At 44.8% G+C, this 22,937-nt stretch overlaps 1 protein-coding gene across 1 annotated transcript in view; it reads left to right on the top strand.

The window, feature by feature from the left end:
* The window catches only part of TM9SF3 (transmembrane 9 superfamily member 3), a 59,988-nt gene extending 39,386 nt beyond the window's left edge, over window positions 1–20,602 (top strand). The window contains exons 10-15 of the mRNA XM_040437478.1: window positions 5,080–5,219; window positions 9,666–9,734; window positions 11,374–11,520; window positions 12,933–13,016; window positions 13,421–13,497; window positions 20,129–20,602. Of these exons, the coding sequence (XP_040293412.1) occupies window positions 5,080–5,219; window positions 9,666–9,734; window positions 11,374–11,520; window positions 12,933–13,016; window positions 13,421–13,497; window positions 20,129–20,196 (585 nt within the window). The 3' untranslated portion in view covers window positions 20,197–20,602. The remainder of the gene's footprint in view (window positions 1–5,079; window positions 5,220–9,665; window positions 9,735–11,373; window positions 11,521–12,932; window positions 13,017–13,420; window positions 13,498–20,128) is intronic.
* The last annotated feature ends 2,335 nt before the right edge of the window (window positions 20,603–22,937 follow it).

Genomic DNA, 22,937 nt, shown 5'->3' with positions numbered 1-22,937 from the left:
AACATGGCATACGGAACCTGTAACCCTCTAAGCCTTTTCTTGACATCCATAAAACGACTCCTCCGCCGCTGCACTTCATTTGAGTAGTCCGGGAAAATAGACACCTTGACCCCGTTCAGGACCATCTCTTCATTATCTCTAGATTGACGCAAAATAGTGTCCCGATCCTTAAAATGTAATATCTTCGCAAGAATAGGACGAGGAGGTCTACCTGGTGGAAGCGGCCGCGTGGGCACTCTGTGCGCCTGCTCCACCGCATACAAGGTAGATAGGCCTTTCTCATGAAATAATTGGTACAACCATTTCTCCACATATTCAGTGGCATTAGCCCCCTCTGTCTTCTCCGGCACTCCTACAATTCTTAGATTGTTCCTTCTTGATCTGTTTTCTAAATCGTCTGTCTTGGCATACAAGGCAGCAATATCTCTCAAAGACGTCTTGGACGCCATCTGCAAAGGCTGGACTGCATCCTCTAATGATGACACCCTCTTCTCCAGTTCAGAGGTTCGTTCAGATATCTTATGCAAATCATGCCTTATTATGGAGACATCCGATCTCAAACTGCCAACCTGTACTGTAAGCACTTTAAGGGTGCTATTACAGCTTGCCACAGCCGTCATTATGTCCTTCAGAGTGGGCTCCTCTGTAGACACGGCCCGAAGGCCTCTAGAATCCTTAGCAGGTACTGCAGGAACTGGTGCAGGTTGATCGGCTATATCCAAGCCGTTGCCATCCATGGAACCGTCCTCTTGATCAGAAGAGGTAAGTGTTTCAGTCCCTTTATCAGAGGCCCAGTCACCCACTCCACTTTCTGTACGGGCGTATTTGCTAAGTTTAGCAGCCACACTCTGGCTGACAGCCTCCTGCAGCGCCGTCTCCTCACCTCCATCGGCGCCATATTTGCCCGCCTCCAGCCTGTCATGTTTCATGACTTTGCTCGATTTCCTCGGCATGTTCAGGCTTCAAACTTTGTCACCGCAGCTACCGGACACTTCCCTCACACCAGATAAGGTTTTTCTAAGAAACCGAAGCGTGCTACCACCAGTTTAGTCCAGGATATCGGCAGGAGCAGTGAACGGTGCGTCTCACTCCATGCGCTCACAGGCCACGCCCCCCCTAGCTGGTCCTCTTTAAAGGGATCCTTAACATAGTGTCTGATCTGCCGGCAGGATGCGCTGAGCACACTGATATATTATAATTCCGTATAACCTCTAATTTTTTATATTTCATATAAATCACTACTCATTCTGCACATTGGAGTCCATTGGGCAGTTATTTTTAGCTATATCTGCATGCACACGTTAGGCTGTTAAAGGGGTTTACCCATCTCAGACATTGGTGGCATACCGCTAGTGACCTGCACATATCTCTATAGAACAGAGCCCGGAAACTGAAGTTTATGGGACTTCCAAAAAATAGCCGGCTGCGCCGCTAATTTTAGCACTCCCTTAGAAATGAACGGAGGGTGGTTGCTCATGTGCGGTCCGTTCTCCTTCACTTTGTGGGCTCAGTTCTAAAGATAGGTGTGTGCCCCACCTCTGGGACCTGCATCTATCAGAAATTGGTGGCATATCCAAGCGATAAATCATTTAAAGGGGTTGTCCGGGTTCAGAGCTGAACCCGGACATACCTCCATTTTCACCCCGGCACCCCCCGGGCAAAGGCATTTCTTGGAGATTTGGTGACGTACCGGTGCTCTCCATGGGGCTGCTAGGAACCTCGGTGATGTCACTGTCACTGATGGGCGGGATTTAGCGCTGCCCTAGCCAGTAAAACAGCCAGGGCAGCTCTAAAGCCCGCCCATCAGAGCCGGTGACGTCACCGAACACACTGCCGGGCGGAAGTTTCCGCCCGGCAGTGTGTTGTTGATAATAAAAGAGCCCTTGCCCTGCGCGATCTAGCGTAGGGCAAGGGAGCGCATCGGAGCATGAGATGATCCGATGCTAGCCTCAGGGGGGCTGCCTGGGTGAAAATAAGGGTATGTCCGGGTTCAGCTCTGAACCCGGACAACCCCTTTAGGTTAGACCACCACTGGACTGTAGAATGAGCAGAGATTTACATGAATAGGTTGCAAATTATACTGATTCTTTTCCCTAACACTATATATAACTCTGCTCAGCTCCTCCTGCTCTATAACCTGATGGCAGTAATTTAAAGGGGTTGTGCAGTGTGATGATATTGATGACCAATCCTCAGGAAAGGTAATCAATGTCAGGAGTCAGACTGCTGATATATTGATCACCTTTGTTTAGGCTTGGCAATCGGTCATCACACTGCTCAACCCCTTTAAGTACTGTTAATGAATAGATAGTGTCACATAACTTATGATGCCTTTTCTGTGCAGTAAATTTTTTTACCTTTTTTATTTTTTTTTACAGTAGCAGCGAAACATAGAGTAATTGTGTATATTACCTGTTATGGAGCATCTATTGCCTATCATGTTTTTTCCCTCATGGTTTGAGACTCCTGACACTAGACTTTGTAAGATTGAAATGTCGCTTTATTTTACATTAATTTAGAAGTGGCTTGTGCACTAGTTAGAGTATAACTAGATGACCCCTGAGTTCAGACTTTATCTTCTCCATGAGGTGGCGCTGTGTCCATTGTGAACACATTGCGGCCTCAAGCCAGCAGACTGGAAACGAGAAGGGCTCCTTCTAATCACAAAGTAGATCTGTCATTATGAAGGTAGGGAATGAAAATTCTCCCCCCTGTATATGGCTGAAGGGTTATTAGGTTTTTTCTTTTTAATTATTTTTTCTTTTTTTTTCCTCTTATACATGAGTTTAATATTCTTGATAATACACGCAAACATCGCTATTCATTGCAGGAAAGCTGCTAAAGACTACTTGTGATACGTGCTGAATCTAAGCCTTACCAATGCTCCATTCCTTGCTAGTACGGTAATCTGATTCACAGATCAGGAGCGCTCGCAGCACGGCTTTCCCCTGCATTAAATATTGCGGTTTGGTTTTATGACTCTGTATAATCCTGCTCTTCATTTGCACAGTACACAAGATCATGTTTGACCTAGTGTGCACCGTTCTTTATTTTGCATGGTGATGAGGGTCACCTAAGGATATTTATTTTTATTTTTTATTTTGTCCAAAGCCATTGTGTGTATAATGAAGCTTGCAATGACTTTGTGAGCTGTGAACTGCAGCGTTATATTTACAGTCCCTTTTACAGTTTCCTGTGTTTCTTTTTGCATTATGAACCATATGGCAATTTGTTTCGTCCTCATGCACATGACCATTGTTTGGGTCCACAGCCAATCCAGATTTTTGGTGTATTGCACAGAGCCACTCATTTCTATGGGTCTGTGTAAAAAACAAAAAACAATGGAGGCAAAAAGATTGTACGTTTAGCCCACATCAGGGTGGTTTCTGCATAACTTTTTTTTAGCTGTGTAGGGAACACTAGGGCGATGTATATGGCACATTATGCCTTTAAACCGGAAATCTAAGACACTGTTATAGAAAAGATACTTAAAGGGAGTCTGTCACCAGCATTTCACTTTTTTAACCCTTCCCACAGCTCCCTAGCATGCTTACAGTTAATAAAAACATTACATCTGGCATCAATCCTGGACTTATAGAACCCTCAAAAACGATCTTTATAAGATATGCAAATAAGGGCTCGCAAGTGCCCAGGGCGGCGTTACTCTCTTAGGTGCCCTGCTTGCTCAGCCTTCTCATTGCCGTCCCCCAGCCCCTTCCTACCCTCGGCCCGCCCATCCTTTCCCTCTGACCGCCTTTCTACTAACTTGTTATGCTGCCGATATCCCGCGCCGGCGCACTCATTCCTTTGGCCGGCGCATGCGATGCCCATTCCTTGTACGGCATCACAGTAACTATTGCGCATGCGCCGGCTAACGACACCGATTTTCACGTCGTTAGCCGGCGCATGCGCAATAGTTACTGTGATGCCGTACAAGGAATGGGCATCGCAGTGCACATGCGCTGGCCAACGGAATGAGTGCGCCGGTGCGGGATATCGGCAGCATAACAAGTTAGTACAAAGGCGGTCAGAGGGAAAGGATGGGCGGGCAGAGGGTAGGAAGGGGCGGAGGGACGCAATTAGAAGGCTGAGCAAGCAGGGCACCTAAGAGAGAAACACCGCCCTGGGCACTTGCGAGCCCTCATTTGCATATCTTATAAAGATCGTTTTTGAGGGTTCTATAAGTCCAGGATTGATGGCAGAGGTAATGTTTTTATTAACTGTAAGCATGCTAGGGAGCTGTGGGAAGGGTTAAAAAAGTGAAATGCTGGTGACAGACTCAGTTTAAAAAAACAAACAGGCCAGCGGAATGAAATGCATATGTAAACGGTCAAAAGAACTAGGAGCTAAATGGCCCCTTATAATTCAGCCTCCTATTAGCAGGCCCTTTTAAAAATTAAAGGGAATGTGTCATCAGAAAATAACCTATGTTAAACACATTTTTAAAGGGGTTCTCCTGGGTTTTAATATTGATAACTTATCCTCAGGATAGGTCATCAATATCAGAGGTGGAGGTGCCGGGCCTCCACCAATCAGCTGTATGAAGGGATGGCGGCGCGTGCCATCTACCTTGTCTCTTCCTGCTCGCTGCTGCTATGTCTTTGACTAGCAGGAAGAGAGACTCCACACGCGCGCCTTCCCTTCATACAGCTGATGTCGGACCCCCGCCGGTCTGATAATACAGCTGATGTCGGACCCCCGCCGGTCTGATAATAAGGATCTATTCTGAGGATAAGTCATCAGTATTAAAAGCCCAGAGAACCCCTTTAAGAATTTTCAATGTCACTACATAACAAAAAAGTATATAATCCTGCAATTTTTGCACTGGCTCTAGGTCTTTTATATCTTTTATATGCTTCTTGATCTTTCATATTCTCCCATGTATTTCCTTTCAGATAGCAAAGAGACATGTCATGTACTCTGCCATTCACAGCCTTGCTATTATTACTGTATACAGAAATTCCATCATGTAGTTATTCTAAGTTTACTACTCAGATTGACCTGCAGGGAATGAATATTTGATACCAAATGTCTGTTGTAAATGAGCGTCCACTAATTCTCTGAATTCTGCTATCTTAGGTCGCTGTGTGCTGCATTTGTTTCTTTGTGATTCTTCCACTGAACCTGGTGGGCACAATCCTTGGTCGAAATCTGGCAGGACAGCCTAACTTTCCCTGTCGTGTCAATGCAGTGCCCCGGCCTATTCCAGAGAAGAAATGGTGAGCACCACACCTCTATGCCATCCAAGTAGTATGGCTGGTCAGGGCTTCTTGCTCCTCTGTGGCCATGTTTTCTCGGCCTACAGTCATGTGAAAAAATTAGGACACCCTTTGAAAGCATGTGGTTTTTTGTAACATTTTTAATAAATGGTTATTTCATCTCCGTTTCAACAATACAGAGAGATTAAAGTAATCCAACTAAACAAAGAAAACTGAAGAAAAGTCTTTTCAAGATCTTCTGTAAATGTCATTCTACAAAAATGCCTATTCTAACTGAGGAAAAAGATAGGACACCCTCACATGTATTCCCTCTTAAATTGGCTCAGATCTCACACAGGTATATCACACCAGGTGCACATAATTAGTAGATCGTTACTCTGCATGTTGAATGAGGCTTGCCCTATTTAAACCTCAGACATTTAGTTTGGTGTGCTCCTGACTGTTGAAGTGAGAGTGAGCACCATGGTGAGAGCAAAAGAGCTGTCAGAGGACTTCAGAAAAAAGATTGTAGCAGCCTATGAGTCTGGGAAGGGATTTAAAAAGATCTCAAAAGATTTTGAAATCAGCCATTCCACTGTCCGGAAGATAGTCCACAAGTGGAGGGCTTTCAAAACAACTGCCAACATGCCCAGGACTGGTCGCCCCAGCAAGTTCACCCCAAGAGCAGACCGCAAGATGCTAAAAGAGGTATCCAAAAACCCTAAAGTGTCATCTCGAGAACTACAGCAGGCTCTGGCTACTGTTGATGTAGAAGTACATGCCTCTACAATCAGAAAGAGACTGTACAAGTTTAACTTGCATGGGAGGTGTGCAAGGAGGAAACCTTTGCTTTCCAAGAGAAACATCGAGGCCAGACTGACATTTGCCAGCGATAAAGTTGACAAAGACCAGGACTTCTGGAATAATGTTCTTTGGACAGATGAGTCCAAAATTGAATTATTTGGACACAACAGCAGAGGACATGTTTGGCGTAAACCAAACACAGCATTCCAAGAAAAGAACCTCATACCAACTGTGAAGCATGGAGGTGGAAGTGTCATGGTTTGGGGCTGCTTTGCTGCAGCAGGACCTGGTCAGCTCACCATCATAGAATCCACGATGAATTCTACTGTGTATCAGAAGGTGCTTGAAGAACATGTGAGACCATCAGTTAGAAAATTAAAGCTGAAGCGGAACTGGACCATGCAACATGACAATGACCCAAAACATACTAGTAAATCAACCAAAGATTGGCTGAAAAAGAAGAAATGGAGAGTCCTGGAATGGCCAAGTCAAAGTCCAGATTTGAATCCCATTGAGATGCTGTGGGGTGACTTGAAAAGGGCTGTACGTGCAAGAAACCCCTCAAACATCTCACAGCTGAAAAAGTTCTGCATTGAGGAGTGGGGTAAAATTTCCTCAGACCGATGTCGAAGACTGGTAGATGGCTACAAGAACCGTCTCACTGCAGTTATTTCAGCCAAAGGAGGTAACACTCGCTATTAGGGGCAAGGGTGTCCTATCTTTTTCCTCAGTTAGAATAGGCATTTTTGTAGAATGACATTTACAGAAGATCTTGAAAAGACTTTTCTTCAGTTTTCTTTGTTTAGTCGGATTACTTTAATCTCTCTGTATTGTTGAAACGGAGATGAAATAACCATTTATTAAAAATGTTACAAAAAACCACATGCTTTCAAAGGGTGTCCTAATTTTTTCACATGACTGTATGTAGAGAATAATAGGACAGTCATACTGTCAGTTGTTGCAGTCCTTCACCTATTATAATGAGTAGTTGCAGGTAAACCCTTCCCTGTGCAATAGTCATAAACTGAGATTACGTTGCTCTCTGAGAATTGTGCGATTGCACTTTTTCCTGTACAGTGAGATACTGCAAAATAATGTATACTGTGCTGCAGACATGTGACTGTATGATTATGGAACCTTCTGTCAAAGGTTTACGTCAGGAATAGGTTTGAGCGAACACCTGGAAGTTTGGGTTCGTCCGAACTTCGCTGCAAAGTTCAGGTTTGAGACCCGAACTTGACCCCGAACCCCATTGAAGTCAATGGGGACCCAAACTTTGGGGCACTAAAATGGCTCAAAAAAAGTCATAGAAAGGGCTAAGGGCTGCCAAAGGAAGCAAAATATGGGTATCCCTGGCTGTGCTGAAGTTGGTGGTGAAGGTGTTACGCTGACCAGATGAGGAGGAGGCAACAGGAGGCAAAAAGAAACGTCCTGCAATCCTCGGTGGCGGAAGGACATGTGCTGAACTGCTATCTGTCTCAGGCCCAGCCTCCACTGCATTAACCCAGTGTGCAGTTAGGGAGATATAACGTCCCTGCCCGTGCTTACTGGTCCATGTATCGGTGGTTATGTGGACCTTGCCACAGATGGTGTTGTGCAGTGCACTTCTAATTTTTGTCCGCCACTTTGTTGTGCAGGGCGGGGATGGCTCGCCTGGAAACGTAGCGTGGGACAGCCACTGCCATAAGTTTTTTTTTTTTTTTAAGTCTGTCTCCACCAGACGGAATGACAGCATTTCAAAGGCCAGGAATTTTGAAATGCTTGCATTTAGGGCCGGGGATGGCGGGTGGGTAGGGGGGTACTTCCTTTTTCTCTCCAGTGTTTGGGAGATGGACAGCTGAACGCTTCCATGGGACATTGTGGAGAAGCTTTGTGATGCTTGGGCATCCTCTGTTTGCGGAAGCTTTGTGATGCTTGGGCATCCTCTGTTTGCGGGGTGGCAGGTGCCACTGTCACTCCAGAGGGGGAGGAAGAGGCTGAGACTGCAGCAGAAGAGGGACCAGGAGGAGCCTGAGATCTTTCGTGGTTTTTAAGGTGTCTACTCCACTGTAGCTTGTGCTTTGCACTTAGATGCCTGGTCATGCAGGTTGTGCTCGGCTTGAGAGCGTTTATGCCTCTTTTCAGGCTCCGATTGCACAGCGTGCAAACCACTTGCGTTTTGTCGTCAACACATTGTCTGAAGAACAACCACGCCAGGAAACTCATTGGAACTGGCTTTGGTGTGCTTAGTCCCTGGGTGCGGTGGGCAGTAGCGGGCGTACTAGCTAGGGGACGGCCACTCTGCTTTTGCACAATGCTCCCTCTTTTGCTGTGCGGCTGGTGCTGTGCTTCGGTGGTCCTCCCATGTCTACATCCTAAAACATAAGTGGTTGGGCATCAGTGCACTTAATCTCTTCTACTTCTGGAGCAGGGCTATGTGGACGGCCCTCGGAAACCCTGCTAGCAGAGTCATCAAAAAGAATAAGAGACTGCTGCATGACTTTGGGTTCAGACTGCTTGGCTGATTTGGAAGGTGGTGAGGTGAAAGACAGATGCCCATGGGCTGCAGGTGCCAATTCTGCGCTTTCAGCAGGGAACTGGGTGGTAGACAATGTGAATGAACTGGAGGCACTGTCTGCCACCCAATCTACTACCGCCTCTACTTGTTCTGGCCTCACCATTCGTACACCGGTATTCGGGCCTACAAAATAACGCTGAACGTTCTGTCGCCTATGTGCACCTGTGGAAGGTGTTTCCTTTGGGTGTGTAGCTGGCACAGATCGACCACGTCCTCTCCCTGAAACAGGAGCTCCACCAACCCCAGCAGCACCACGACCAGGGCCACGTCTTTTATTTGAGGCTCTCCTCATTCTTTGAGGTCACCTACTGAACGTATGTAGTGCAGGTGGAACTTCACGCAATAAATGGGTATGTGACGTGCACCTAACAGATTAACTATTATATTTGTGTGTCAGGGGTACAAAGTACAATGTTGCATTGCACCCTCAAAAAAAAAAAAATAATCGCTGTAGGTCACCCACAGAATTAACAGACAGATTTATGATTAGCTTTCTGTGTCGGGTGCAAAGATGGTGTATTGCACCCACAAAAAATCATACTAACACTGTCCCTCACTTCAGCTCCTTGCTTTCTGTCCCTTCACTACTGAGAGCTGATGGGCAGTGCTACACGTGATCCAGTTTATATAGAGGCTGGGTCACATGATGCACCGGCCAATCACAGCCATGCCATTAGTAGGCATGGCTGAGATGACTTCTAAGGGCACACAGCTTAAGGGAATCTGTCACCGGGACTCATCTCAGGTTAATTTTCATATGTATCAAATTGTTTTTTTTACACAAAAGCACACAGAACTATGGGGACTGGATATTGCGGATGTGCTAGCGGCCATCTAGCAACCCATGTCCTCAGCTCTATACCCAAAATCCCAGTGACACGTTCCCTTTAAAAGCTTGTTGATTGGCTGCCCTGCAGCCTTTCAACAAGCTTTATTAAATGCCCGAACACTGAACTCGAACCCAAACTTTTCCGGCAAAGTTCGGGTTTGCTCAACACTTGTCAGGAATACTCCATGCTTTGATAGGAATGTGATCTGGGCCTAAGCTTGTGCAGCTTGATTCTTAACCAGATGCAGAAGAATTAAAATGTTTATGGTCTTCACAGGTTCATGGAGCCGGCTGTCATTGTGTGCCTGGGTGGAATACTACCATTTGGATCCATTTTTATTGAAATGTAAGTGGTGTTTGCATATTCCAATATCGCCATTTTGTGTCTGTCATACACTCCATAGTTTGCATTATTATTTTTTCTCCATTGCAATGATGCTATGAATAAGTGGAAAGAGTCTGTACAAACTTGTACAGCAAACGATAAAAAGGATACTCGGATCAAGAATAAGTCGCCCCGTTTATTATTATTATTATTATTATAATAATAATAATAATAAATGATGCATATGTACTGTAGTGCTTGATTTTGTAATAGTTAATACATTTACTTACCTATTGGAAAATAGTGTTTAGAGTGTGGAAAACAGCCGTACAAAGCTTTTGAGAGTATAATGGTTAAAGTGGTTGTCCGGGTTCAGAGCTGAATCCAGATATACCCATATTTTCACCCAGACAGTCCGACTAAGATGAGCATCGGAGCATTTCATGCTCCGATGCTCTCCCTTGTCCTACGTTGGATCATGCAGGGAAAGGGCCTGGTTTGTTTACCTTGGCGCACTGCCAGGCGGAGGCTTCCGCCCAGCAGTGTGTTCGGTGACGTCACCGGCTCTGATGGGCCGGCTTTAGCGCTGCCCTAGCCGTTTTACAGGCTAGGGCAGTGCTAAAGCCCTCTCATCAGTGCCGGTGACTTCACCAGGCTCACTGCTGGGCGGAAGCCTCCGCCTGGCAGCTCTGAGAGCCTGGTACGTCACCGGATCTCTTGAAAATGCCTTTGCCCTGCGCGATTTAACGCAGGGCAAAAGAGAGCATTAAATTAAATGCTCCGATGCTCATCTTAGTGGGTGCTGCCTGGGAGAAAATATGGGTATATCTGGATTCAGCTCTGAACCCGGACAACCCCTTCAACTCTCACTTCAGCAAATGGCATTTATCATGTAGAGAGTTAATACAAGGACTTACTCATGTATTGTGATTCTCCATATTGTCTCCTCTGCTGGCTGTATTCATTTTTCCATCACCTTATACACTGCTAGTTTCCATGGTTACGACCACCCTGCAATCCAGTAGTGGTGGACGTGCTCGTACACAATAGGAAAAAGTGACTGCATCTTTAGTGGCCGGGACCATGGGAAAGCCCTTAGGTACACACATGCATCAGCTCTCTTCTAGGCCACCTTGTATCTTTGTTGCATTGGAAATGAGCAGTGTATATTGTGATGGAAAAATGAATCCAGCCAGCAAAGAAGACAATATGGACAATCACAATATATTAGTAAGTGCCTTGTATTAACTTTCTCTAAATGATAAATGCCATTTGCTGTAGTGAGACAACCCCTTTAAATCTCCTGTTTGTCTGGCATGCAAATGTTTGTCTCCAAGCAGTGAGACTGGATCCCAGATCATAGTACTTTCTAGTCTTCCTAGAGCTTGTAGTATTGATTGCTTTGATTACTGTTTTGAGTCTAATTCATATGCTGTACTTGAAGGCACTCTGTAGCTTTTTCTTACTGATGATCAATCCAGAGATAGATCATCAGTAAGAAAAAGCTGAAGAACTCCTTTAAGTGCTGCAGCGCCTTCATACTTGCATACCTCAGTCATTGATAGGCTGATGGTGGCAGATAGCCGAGTGTGAATTTTTAAGTAGTTTTACAGTTTCGAGTTCATTGAGTAATGGGACATTTTTTATTTTTTACTTGCAGGTATTTCATCTTCACTTCCTTCTGGGCATATAAGATCTACTATGTGTATGGTTTTATGATGTTGGTACTGGTCATTCTCTGCATTGTGACCGTCTGTGTAACTATTGTATGCACATACTTCCTGCTAAACGCCGAAGACTATAGGTGGTAAGTTATTAAACTCGAGCCGGAAACCTTTGTGTACATATGTGTTACCAGATTGCGGGGTGGCTTAGAGGGTACACGCTACTAAATGAATAACTTGCCATATTTTTGGGACTAAGACGCCCCCACAATTAAATGCATAAAATAGAAAATACAGTTTTTACTGTATATATCCTATGGGTGACATACCAGTTGATATGGTTCAGACACAGTACAAAAGCCAATGCCACATAACATTGCCAGCAAAAGTGCCTCATCACGTTTGCAGCCATAATGCCCCCTTGACTGTGCCATCCACAATGCCTCATCACATTAGCAGTCACAGTGCCTCATCAAATGGCAAACCACAGTATTTCATCACAGTGCCCCCTGACTGTGCCAGGCACAGAGCACTGTCACTGCTTGCTGCCTAAGGCTTTCACATGTGTGCCTGTGCTCTCCGGCAGGCTGTTCTGGCACGGACAAAATTAGCGTGCACACAATTGCGTTTCCGAGGTATTTGTGTGGCCGAATCCCAGCATATTTTCCGGGTAGCAGCCTTATCTCCCCCAGGCCGCATTATAGTTAATTGGGCCGTGGGGCATTTCAGTTACATTCGGCAATACTGAATTGGGGAGAACTCCGGCAGCCGCAAATGTGAAATTAGTCTAAGCTTTCTCAGCCAGATGCAGTTGTAGTAGTCTGGAGCATGGAGGGGAACATGACAACAAAGATCCTGGCAGGACAGACGCTGCACACGTTTACTCTGATGTGTGTACACACTGAACACTAACACTTGCCAGAAATATGGGGGAGATTTACTGGTTTAGTTGCCCATAGCAACCAGATTGAGCCATTCATTTTCTAAAGGAGCTGTAAAAAATTTAAGGTGGGATCTGATAGGGCAACTAAGCCAGCTTTCCTTTGCATCAGTTTTGATATTTCTCCCCATATGTGAAATATATTTGACAGTTCAGTGAGCAGATAACATCCCGTTTATGCGCCCAGAGCACAGTACCCGATGTGTGACCCGTCCATAACGGAGCTCAGACTCCTGCTCCTAATGCCGACATTTGGACTATTAGACGCACCAAGAGATGGCAGCATAAGATGGAGGAGAAAAAGTGCGTCTAATAGTCAAGCAAATATAATAACAGCAGTGCCAGTTATTTATGTAAATATTAACAGTAACCTATTCTCATTGAACCTGTCGCTATGAAATACAGTACGTTATAGAGCAGGAGGAGCTGAGCAGATTGATATATATAGTTTTGTGGGAAAAGTCTGAAACTTTAATTTGTACATTTATATACTGTACGGTGCACTGCGTTTAAAGGAAGAAATTACATTTTGTTAGGGGTTTGTGCATATTGTTTGTTTAGCTTTGTTTGTAATGTGGCCATGGGGATTAACTATTTCCTAACTTTTATTTTCAGGCAATGGACAAGTTTTCTTTCTGCCGCCTCCACCGCTATTTATGTTTACATGTACTCCTTTTACTATTACTTTTTCAAAACAAAGTGAGTGCCTTTTCTGATGTCTGTTTATATCACTGTAATGTGAAATTACGTATATTTTGAATTAAAGCCTGTCATTAGGGACCAGTTCTGGGTGGCTCCTAAACATAGAGCTGTAATCAGACCAATCGTTGGTGTGTATAACAAAAGATCTGTGTGTGTAATAGGCCATCTGACCAATTATTGGTCAGATAATCTGTCGGTGTAATACAGGCCTTAGTGTCCAGGCGATTCGCAGTTTCCGAGATGGCTGCCGCATGGTCCAGAGCGGGGAGCTGGTTATCGGTGACCTCTGGGCAGAGACTGTTTCATATCATGTCAATGGGCGCTAAATAGTATACTGCATTTTAAATATACTTTAAATAATCATTTTTATTTTCTTTTTCCTCTTTTTTTCCTTCCACCAGAATGTATGGATTGTTTCAGACGTCATTTTACTTTGGATATATGGCAGTATTTAGCACAACCTTGGGAATTATGTGCGGTGAGTATTTAGCCGCTGGTCCAACAAGTTTGACCTATGTAGTTTTTCTTGATCGGCTACTACGGAAAATGCATGAATGTAATCTGTTTCACATGGAGAGATGAGGTACATTCTTATTAAAAGGGTTGTCTGGTCACTTACCGGTCACCTCTCCAGGGCTGTGGAGTCCATCAGCCAAAGTTCTGACTCCAACTCCTGTCATTTTACACTCCGACTTCAGCTGCGACTCCTTCTTAAATGGCCAATAATTTAGTAATAGCAGGTTTACTGTAGTAAAGCGGTAACACTTAGATCTTAACCAACATTTTCTACATTTCTAAAGTAAACCTGCATTGCAATATGCATTTAATGACTGGAAAATAGACACTGTTATACACTTAATTAAAAAATAAATCTATGAAATTTTCCTTAGAAAAGCTGTATATGTATGTATTAGGGATCGACCGATATTGATTTTTTAGGGCCGATACCGATACCGATAATTTGTGAACTTTCAGGCCGATAGCCGATAATTTATACCGATATTCTGGGAATTTTCATTTTTGAGAAAAAAAAAAAATTCATACACAAATCTTTTTTACTAACTTTTAGCCCCCTTAGGGACTAGAACCCTTGTCCTATTCCCCCTGATAGATCTCTATCAGAGTGAATAGGAGCTCACACTGTCCCTGCTGCTCTGTGCTTTGTGCACACAGCAGCATGGAGCTTATCATGGCAGCCAGGGCTTCAATAGCGTCCTGGCTGCCATGGTAACCGATCGGAGCCCCAGGCTTACACTGCTGGGGCTCCGATCGGAGGAGCAGGGGAGAGGGGATCCTGTGGCCACTGCCACCAATGAGTAATACTGGGTGGGGGGGAGGGGCGCACTGCGCCACCAATGTTTTTACTATTGGCCGGCATTGGGGTGGGGGGCGCACTGCGCCACCAATGATTAATACTGGGGGGCTCGGGGGGGGGGGGCGCACTGCGCCACCAATGAAGAGGAGTCTTTCATTCATTCATATACAGGAGGCGGGAGCTGGCTGCAGAATCACATAGCCGGCTCCCGACCTCTATGAGCGGTGGCTGCGATCCGCGGCACCTGAGGAGTTAACTACCGCGGACCGCAGCTGCCGTTCATAGAGGTCGGGAGCCGGCTATGTGATTCTGCAGCCAGCTCCCGCCTCCTGTATATGAATGAATGAAAGGCTTATCTTCATTGGTGGCGCAGCGGCCACAGCCCCTCCCCTCCTCTTGTCTCCTCTCCTGCTATTGGCGGCAGCAGCAGCATCACAGGGGGGAGGAGACACTGCTTCCTTCTCCCCTGTGCTGCGGAGGGAACACAGAACGCGCTGAGAGCAGCGCGTTCTGTGTTCCCCATATGTTATCGGTATATCGGCAAAATAGATGCCGATACCGATAACGTTCAAAATCCTCAATATCGGCCGATAATATCGGCCAAACCGATAATCGGTCGATCCCTAGTATGTATGTATATCCTGGAAATGCAGAGAATCATGTAATTGGGAATAAAAGAAACATGTAAAGAGTGGAGCTGAGGTATTCTATATTCAGTGCTCGCCATGAAAGGGTTTTCTGGGGGTAACTTTTCCTAGGTGCGAGCAGCCTGCCTCTGCTATGGAGAGATTCATACTTACCTGCTATCCGCAGCACTGACCCCTATGTGTCCATCTTCCGGTTCGCAGCTTGTTTACTTCCTCTCCAGCGTGGGTATGATCGTCTGCTCTACTGCATCCAATGTCCGGTGTCGACACTTCACAGCAGAATCCAGTTATTGGCTGCAGCAGAGCAGATGATCGCTCCAGGGACGGATTAACGGACCAGAAGATAAACACAGAGGAGCCGGCTCGCAGGACCAAAGTGGCGGGCAGTAGGTGAGTAGAATTCATTCCATAGCAGAGCCGGGCACCTATGAAAAGTTACTTATTCCCAGCCAGCCCGTTTATTGCTGTCTTCCTGCTCGGTCTAGCAGTTCTGAGATGACTGCAGGCATGCCCAGTAGTGAGCTTCCTCCTCTGGTCTTCACTACTGAGCATGTGCAGTGTCAGGCATTGTAACTAAGGACCCCGGGGCAGCATGAAAATACATGTCTGACCCCCCCCTATCCTGAGAATAGGCCATCAATATCAAAATCCTGGAAAACCTCATTAAACTTCACTGAAATAAAACCTGTACTGTTTGGTTGATATGGGCAACAGATTTATTTATTTTTTTGTTCAATGGTTTTCATAAATGAATGTATCCTATAAGGCCTCATGCACACGACCATTGTGTGCATCCGTGGGCGTTGTTCCGTTTTCCGTGATTTTCTGCGGACCCGTTGACTTTCAATGGGTGGTCCGTTGAAAACTCGGAAAATGCACCGTTGTTTATCCGCGGCGTGATTCCTGTCCGTCAAAAAAAAATTAGACCTGTCCTATTTTTTTGACGGACAACGGTTCACGGACCCATTCAAGTCAATGGGTCCGTGAAAAAACACGGATGCACACAAGATTGGCATCCGTGGCCGTAGGCTACTTTCACACAGACGGATCCGCAGATCCGTCTGCATAAAAGGTTTTTCAGAGCTGAGTTTTCACTTTGTGAAAACTCAGATCCAACAGTATATTCTAACACCGAGGCGTTCCCATAGTGATGGGGACGCTTCAAGTTAGAATATACTACGAACTGTGTACATGACTGCCCCCTGCTGCCTGGCAGCACCCGATCTCTTACAGGGGGCTGTGATCCGCACAATTAACCCCTCAGGTGCCACACCGGATCTCAGCCCCCTGTAAGAGATCAGGTGCTGCCAGGCAGGAGGGGGCACACCCCCCTCCCTCCCCAGTTTTAAATTCATTGGTGGCCACTGCGGCTCCCCCCCTCCCCTGTATTACAGTACATTCATTGGTGGCCAGTGGGCCCCCCCTCCCTCCCCAGTATTACAGTACATTTATTGGTGGCCAGTGCGCCCCCCCTTCCTAATTAAAATCCCCCCCCCATCATTGGTGGCAGTGGAGAGTTCCGATCGGAGTTCCAGTTTAATTGCTGGGACTCCGATCGGTAACCAGGACGCTACTGCAGTTGCCATGGTTACTTTTAAGTTTTAGAAGCATTATACTTAGCTGCGATGTCTGTGACCTGCCGGGCACTCCTTCTACTGGTAAGTGACAGGTCTGTGCTATAAGCAATGCGCCGCACAGACCTTTCACTTACCAGTAGGAGGAGCGCCCGGCCAGTCACAGACATCGTAGCTCGCAGGTAAGTATAATGCTTCTACAAATTGCTAAGTAACCATGGCAACCAGGACTGCAGTAGCATCCTGGTTGCCATGGTTACCAATCGGAGTCCCAGCTGTTAAACGGACTCCGATCGGAACTCTCCGCTGCCACCAATGATTGGGGGGGGGTTTGTTAATTAGGAGGGGGAGGGAGGGGGGCCGCACTGGCCACCAATGAATGTACTGTAATACAGGGGAGGGAGGGGGGGCCGCACTGGCCACCAATGAATTTAAAACTGGGGAGGGAGGGGGATGTGCCCCCTCCTGCCTGGCAGCACCTGATCTGTTACAGGGGGCTGAGATCCGGTGTGGCACCTGAGGGGTTAATTGTGCGGATCACAGCCCCCTGTAAGAGATCAGGTGCTGCCAGACAGCAGGGGGCAGTTATTACACAGTTCTCAGTATATTCTAACTTGAAGCGTCCCCATCACCATGGGAACGCCTCGGTGTTAGAATATACTGTCGGATCTGAGTTTCACGATCTAACTCAAATCCGATGGTATATTCTAACATAGAGGCGTTCCCATGGTGATGGGGACGCTTCAAGTTAAAATATACCATCGGATTGGAGAAAACTCCGATCCGATGGTATAATAGAGACTCCTGACTTTACATTGAAAGTCAATGGGGACGGATCCGTTTGCAATTGCACCATATTGTGTCAACGTCAAACGGATCCATCCCCATTGACTTGCATTGTAAGTCAGGACAGATCCGTTTGGCTCCGCACGGCCAGGCGGACACCAAAACGACTTTTTTTTCATGTCCGTGGATCCTCCAAAAATCAAGGAAGACCCATGAACGAAAAAACGGTCACGGATCACATAACGGAAATCCGTTTTGCGGACCGCAAAAAAAAACATCCGTGTGCATGAGGCCTAACACTTGATTAATCTTCCCACAGTTTTTAATTTTAGCTTATTTATTCCAGGAATGCACATGTATTTAAAGGGAATCTCTCACCAGCGACCTCCCTATTAAACTGTTTGCATAGACACATAGCTGTGGTTCATCTGATTAAGGGCTCATTCACAAGACCATGCCGTTTTTTGCAGTCTCAGTATGCGGAACTGAACAGGAGGCCCATTATAGAAATGCCTATTCTTGTCTGCAAAACTGACAAGAATAGGACAGGACTCATAATTTTTGCAGGGCCACGGAACGGATGCGGACAGCACACAGAGTGCTGTCCGCATCTTTTGCGGACCCATTGAAATGAATGGTTCCGTATACGGACCATATGCGGAACGCAGAAAACAGCCCGTATACGGAACGCAAAATAGCTCTAAAGCACAGTTTCTCTTGTTTCTGTGGCTTCATTGTTTTTCTAAATATGCAAATTAGTCATCAGGTGCAATGAGGGAGTCACTTTTGCTTTTGTTACAGCCAAAGTCAGCTAATTTTTGTTGCCAGCCCCTTTCTCACTTCTTTCGGTGGCCAGCCCCTCCCTCGTTGACTGACCGACAGGCCAGGCAGTCCGGAAGAAGTGGAGCTTTGGTGCAACAGGAGCAATGGTGATGCCCTCATTGCACCATAGGCCTAATTTGCATATTAGAAAGAAGTATAACTTGGGAACCGAGCCTTGGATCAACAAAAGATGAACAGCGTTTTAACCCTTTAAGCCCCAGAGGTGGTTTTTTTTGGGTGGGGGGGGGGGGGGGGGGGGGTCCACATAGTCATATGAGGGCTTGATTTCTGCGGGACAAGTTGTACTTTCCAACACCACCATTTAATATTGCATATGATGTAGTGGGAAGCGGGAAAAAAATATAAAAAATGGGATGAAATTTAAAAAAAAATAAAGCAATTCCGCCACAGTTTTACATTTTTATTTTTTTTATTTTTTTTATTTACGATGTTCGATGTGCAATAAAACTGACTGGTTACTTTTATTCTACAGGTCAGTAAGAATCCGGTGATACCTTTTTATATGTATAGTTTGTCTCCATATTTTGACCCCTATAACTTTTTTGTAATTATGTGTGTGGAGCTGTATGGGGGCCCATTTTTTGTAGGGCGATCTGAACTTTTCATTGATACCACTCTGGGGGGTGTGTGACTTTTTGATCACTTTTTATTTTCTTTGTAGAAAATGAAGCGTCCAAAAACGACCATTTGGACTCCTTTTTTTTTTCCGTTTTGCTGTTTGCCATATGGGGAATATATATTTATACTATGGACGTTTTCGCACATTGCGACACCCCATGATGTGTATTTTTTTTAAAAGAATTGTTGTTTTTATTTTGCTTTTTATTTATTTTTTAACTTTTTTTTTTTACACTTTTTTTTTTTACACTTTTTTTTTTTATTGTTCCTATAGGGAACTATAACAATCAATCATCTGATTGCTATTATCATAGACTCCAATGCACTTGCATTGGAATCTATGAAGATTTTACTGCTATCCTATAAAGCCCTATTACAGGCAAGGGCCCCATAGCAAATATTATGCAGCATCCTCCTGTCATTCACAAGACAGGGGCTGCTGCACACAAGCTCCGGCTCTTCCGATCGCCGCATGGGGGAGCCGGAGCATAGCCGGAAGCGCGCTGAGATGCCGTGGTCAGGATTCACCACGGCATCTGAGGGGTTAAATGTCCGCGATCGGCATTACTGCTCAGAAGCGGGTGCCATCTTTAAAGACTCGGACATGTACCACGCTGGTCGTTAAGGGGTTAATCAGGTGAACTACAGCTATGTATCTATGCAAACAGCTGGTTAGGGAGGCTGCTGGTGATGGATTCCCTTTAAGGGGGTTGGATAATTTAGACTTGCCTTTTTAAAAATGCCACAGTCATGTTTGTTCAGTGCAAGCATATGACGTTGTACTGTCCCTCAGCTGTGATCGTGAAGGCTGCTCCAGTGTCGGCGGTATAAGCATACAGAAGGCGCATCCTCTGTATCCATAGGATGCAAGATGGCGACTGTCACATGACCTGTTGACGTTATCTTGCAGAGGATGCCCGGTCTGTATGTTTACACCGCTGATACCAGGGTATTACAGCAGGGGATAGTACAAAGTCTTGTATGCATGCATTGAGCAGACATAACTGTTTATGGCATTTTTAGAAATTTAAGTGGGCCAACCGTTTCCGAATAAAACTCCCTTGCCCCCGACATTTTTTAAAGGAAGTTTTAGTTGGGTGAGAATAAGTCCAAGAATAATAAGTCCAACAGGATTCGAATGAAAGTAAAGGGGGGACGGCTTTTGGACTTCAGCTACACGAGCCTGGGCTAACTGTACTCGGTGTTGCTCAGTAGTAAATGAGGTCAGATGACGGGTCGCTCATTTGTCAGTGACTGGAGGAAGCTGCTACATTATTTTCACAGTCCATTCGTCACCTTCTGATATCTTTCATTTTTCTCTTCTAGGAGCAATTGGTTACATGGGAACAAGTGCCTTTGTCCGGAAAATTTACACTAATGTGAAAATTGACTGAGGGAACCAGCGGAAATGGGAACTGTGGATCAGTTACTTTTTTTTTTTTTCCTGGGTCTCGGGGGGGTGAAACATGCACACTAGTGCCAGAAGAGATTGGGTTTTAACACTGGGAACTGTGTTGGTCTCTGTTCTGTGGATGGCTTAAAATGGCATCTATTTCATTGATCCTGGTTTTCTTACAGACTGCTCTTTCCAACAAGTCACAGCAAAACGCTTGGATGATATACAGTAAGCAGTACGTGGCTAATCTTCCCAAAAAAGAATTAAAAAAATCGACTAGCTGATGAAAGATGAATAGACTAGCTCTCTTCAGTGAAGAGTACTCGCAGTTTATTTAATGCATTTGTTCCATTCAATAAATGAGGGGAATCTTGGCTGCTCCGACTAGTTGATTAGTAGTCTTCTTGGTCTCTTCTAAACTCTCTAATATCGCTGTTCCAGAAAACTTCTTTTTCTCCTCTTTCTATTGCCACTTTAGAAATGTATGTCGATATTTTGCCTGTGGGTGTCTTTACGTATTTTTTTTTGTGTTTATTAACATCTGCACCCCAGAAAATAAAGAAATCTGCATGTACTATAGGTTTCTCACGCATTTGGACCAATTTCCCACTTATTTATCTGTGGACGAACACAATGAGAACTGCATTTTAAGAATCCATACAAGAAGGACTGAAAGGAAATGTTCTCCGCCCTGCAGTCTACTGTAAATTGTAAAATCATTTAAAGGAATAGAATCTGTTTTTATGGCCCCTTTGTGGTCTGCATAAGACATTTTAACTCTGTCGTAGTAACCTCTTTCTTTCCAATGTTGATTTTTTTTTTATTTTTTTTTTTTTTTTGGGAGGGGCTTGTTCCATGTCTTGAAATTAATGCTTTCTAATTTTTTTTTATATTTTGTTTGGGGGGCACAATGAAGGCTTTACTTAAAATATGAAAGGGGAAATACATGTGTATATAACATTAAATAATGTAACTTAGGTTTAGATCCCAATTGTATTTGGATGTACAGGTTTATTACAGATATTTTTCCCTATTTTTATTTTTTTCTTTCTTTTTCTGAAGATGATTCGATGTACAAAAATCTGTGGCGTCGGGTGGCTTTTCACATCTTGCCTGCCATTGCATGAGACATTAGTTTTCTTACATGACGTGTGTATGTCAGGTTTGGTTTGTTTTTTCTTTGTTTTTTGTTTTTTTTCCTTTTCTCTGTTTCCTCTCTGAAGATCTTACACAGGAAAGATTTGTAATTTAGAACATTTAAATTTTTTTGTTAATCCTGTCTGGACACTTGTGTAACATCTGAAGCATTGTGGCTTTAGAGTGTTCAGAAAACTGAAATAAAATTTTCAGACAAAACCATTCTGGATGGAATCGTTGTTTTAGTTTTTTTGGGGGGATTTCATCTCGGCCTTGGAAACAGCAGATTGTGTTGCATTGGCCGTCCCCACACAGTGGCCATGTTTTACAGTACAGCACTTGATGTTCCAGGGAACAAAAGGTGGCACTTTTACAGCACATTTTCATATTTGAAATGTTTGCACTGATTGCAGAACAATAGCATTGCTAAAACCTTTGCTATATTTATTCTTTATTATGTGTTTCCTCACTTTCTGTATAATGAAGAGCAGGTTGGGAAATAAAGTGATTTTAAACTGGTGAATTACAATTGTAATTAATGCGGCATCCTTTCTAAATAAAAAAAAATCATTCTATTTCCTATTTTTCATCATAAAAGGCAGTTTGCGTTGGTTCACATAAAGCTGATTATGAGAGACTGGACTTAATGGGTTGTCTCTTCTGTCCATTACTTAAGAGATGAGACGGTTCCAACCACCTCTTGGCTGGGAAACAGCAGAGCGCTCTGGTCGCTATGTTTCAGTAGCTCTCATTGCCGTCCATGAGAGCTATGGAAACAGTGTAGCACAAGAAGTTTATAGAGTTATGGAAACAGCATAGCTTCCTGTGCACCACAATGAGAGCAACTGAAACGCCGGAGCGCTCTGCTGTTTCCCAGCCGGGAGGTGGTCAGGAACGTGTCCTCTCCGGTGAGCTGAAAGCACCCCTTCAAAAGGGGTTGCTTACCTTTTTGTAGAGCTCTTCTACAGACCCCACAGCTTGGCTGGACCTGCAGTGGTAATCATACTTACTTACTTGAGCTCCCTGCTGGGTTTTGGTTCTGCTGGCTTTGCAGATCTAGGGTCTCCCCATGTCAACATCCATTTTGACACCAGTCATTTACTGCAGCAGTCAATGTTGGATGTTGATGCAGGGAGACCTGGGACTTGCAGAGCTGGTGCGGCAGCGATGGAGCCAGAACCCAGCGGCGGGAGCAGGTAAATAGAATTATCTTACGCTGCCCTTTTCTGTTGTCCTGTTCTTGAGGTAGGTGCAGGTCGTCTTCCATTTAAGAATTATGGAGGTCACTGCTGCATACATTTTTTTATTTTTTTTTGTTCCCTTCTCAAAACCTGTTCCTTCACACAGTCGTGTCTTCCTCATGGCTTGGTTTTTGCTCTGATATGCATTGAAACCTTATATAGACAGACGTGGGTCTTTCCAAATTATATCCAGTCAACTGAATTTACCACAGGTAGACTTCAATCAAGGTGTGGAAACATATCAAAGATGATCAGGAGAAAAGCTAGACCCACGGAGCTAAATTTCAAGTGTCGTGGCAAAGAGATGTAATCCTTATGTCCATGCAAAATTTTAGTTTTTCCTATTTAATAAACTGGAATT

The sequence above is a fragment of the Bufo bufo genome, chromosome 6, assembly GCF_905171765.1.
Source record: "Bufo bufo chromosome 6, aBufBuf1.1, whole genome shotgun sequence".
Taxonomy (NCBI): Eukaryota; Metazoa; Chordata; class Amphibia; order Anura; family Bufonidae; genus Bufo; species Bufo bufo.
This window is presented reverse-complemented; position numbering and strand designations above follow the sequence as displayed.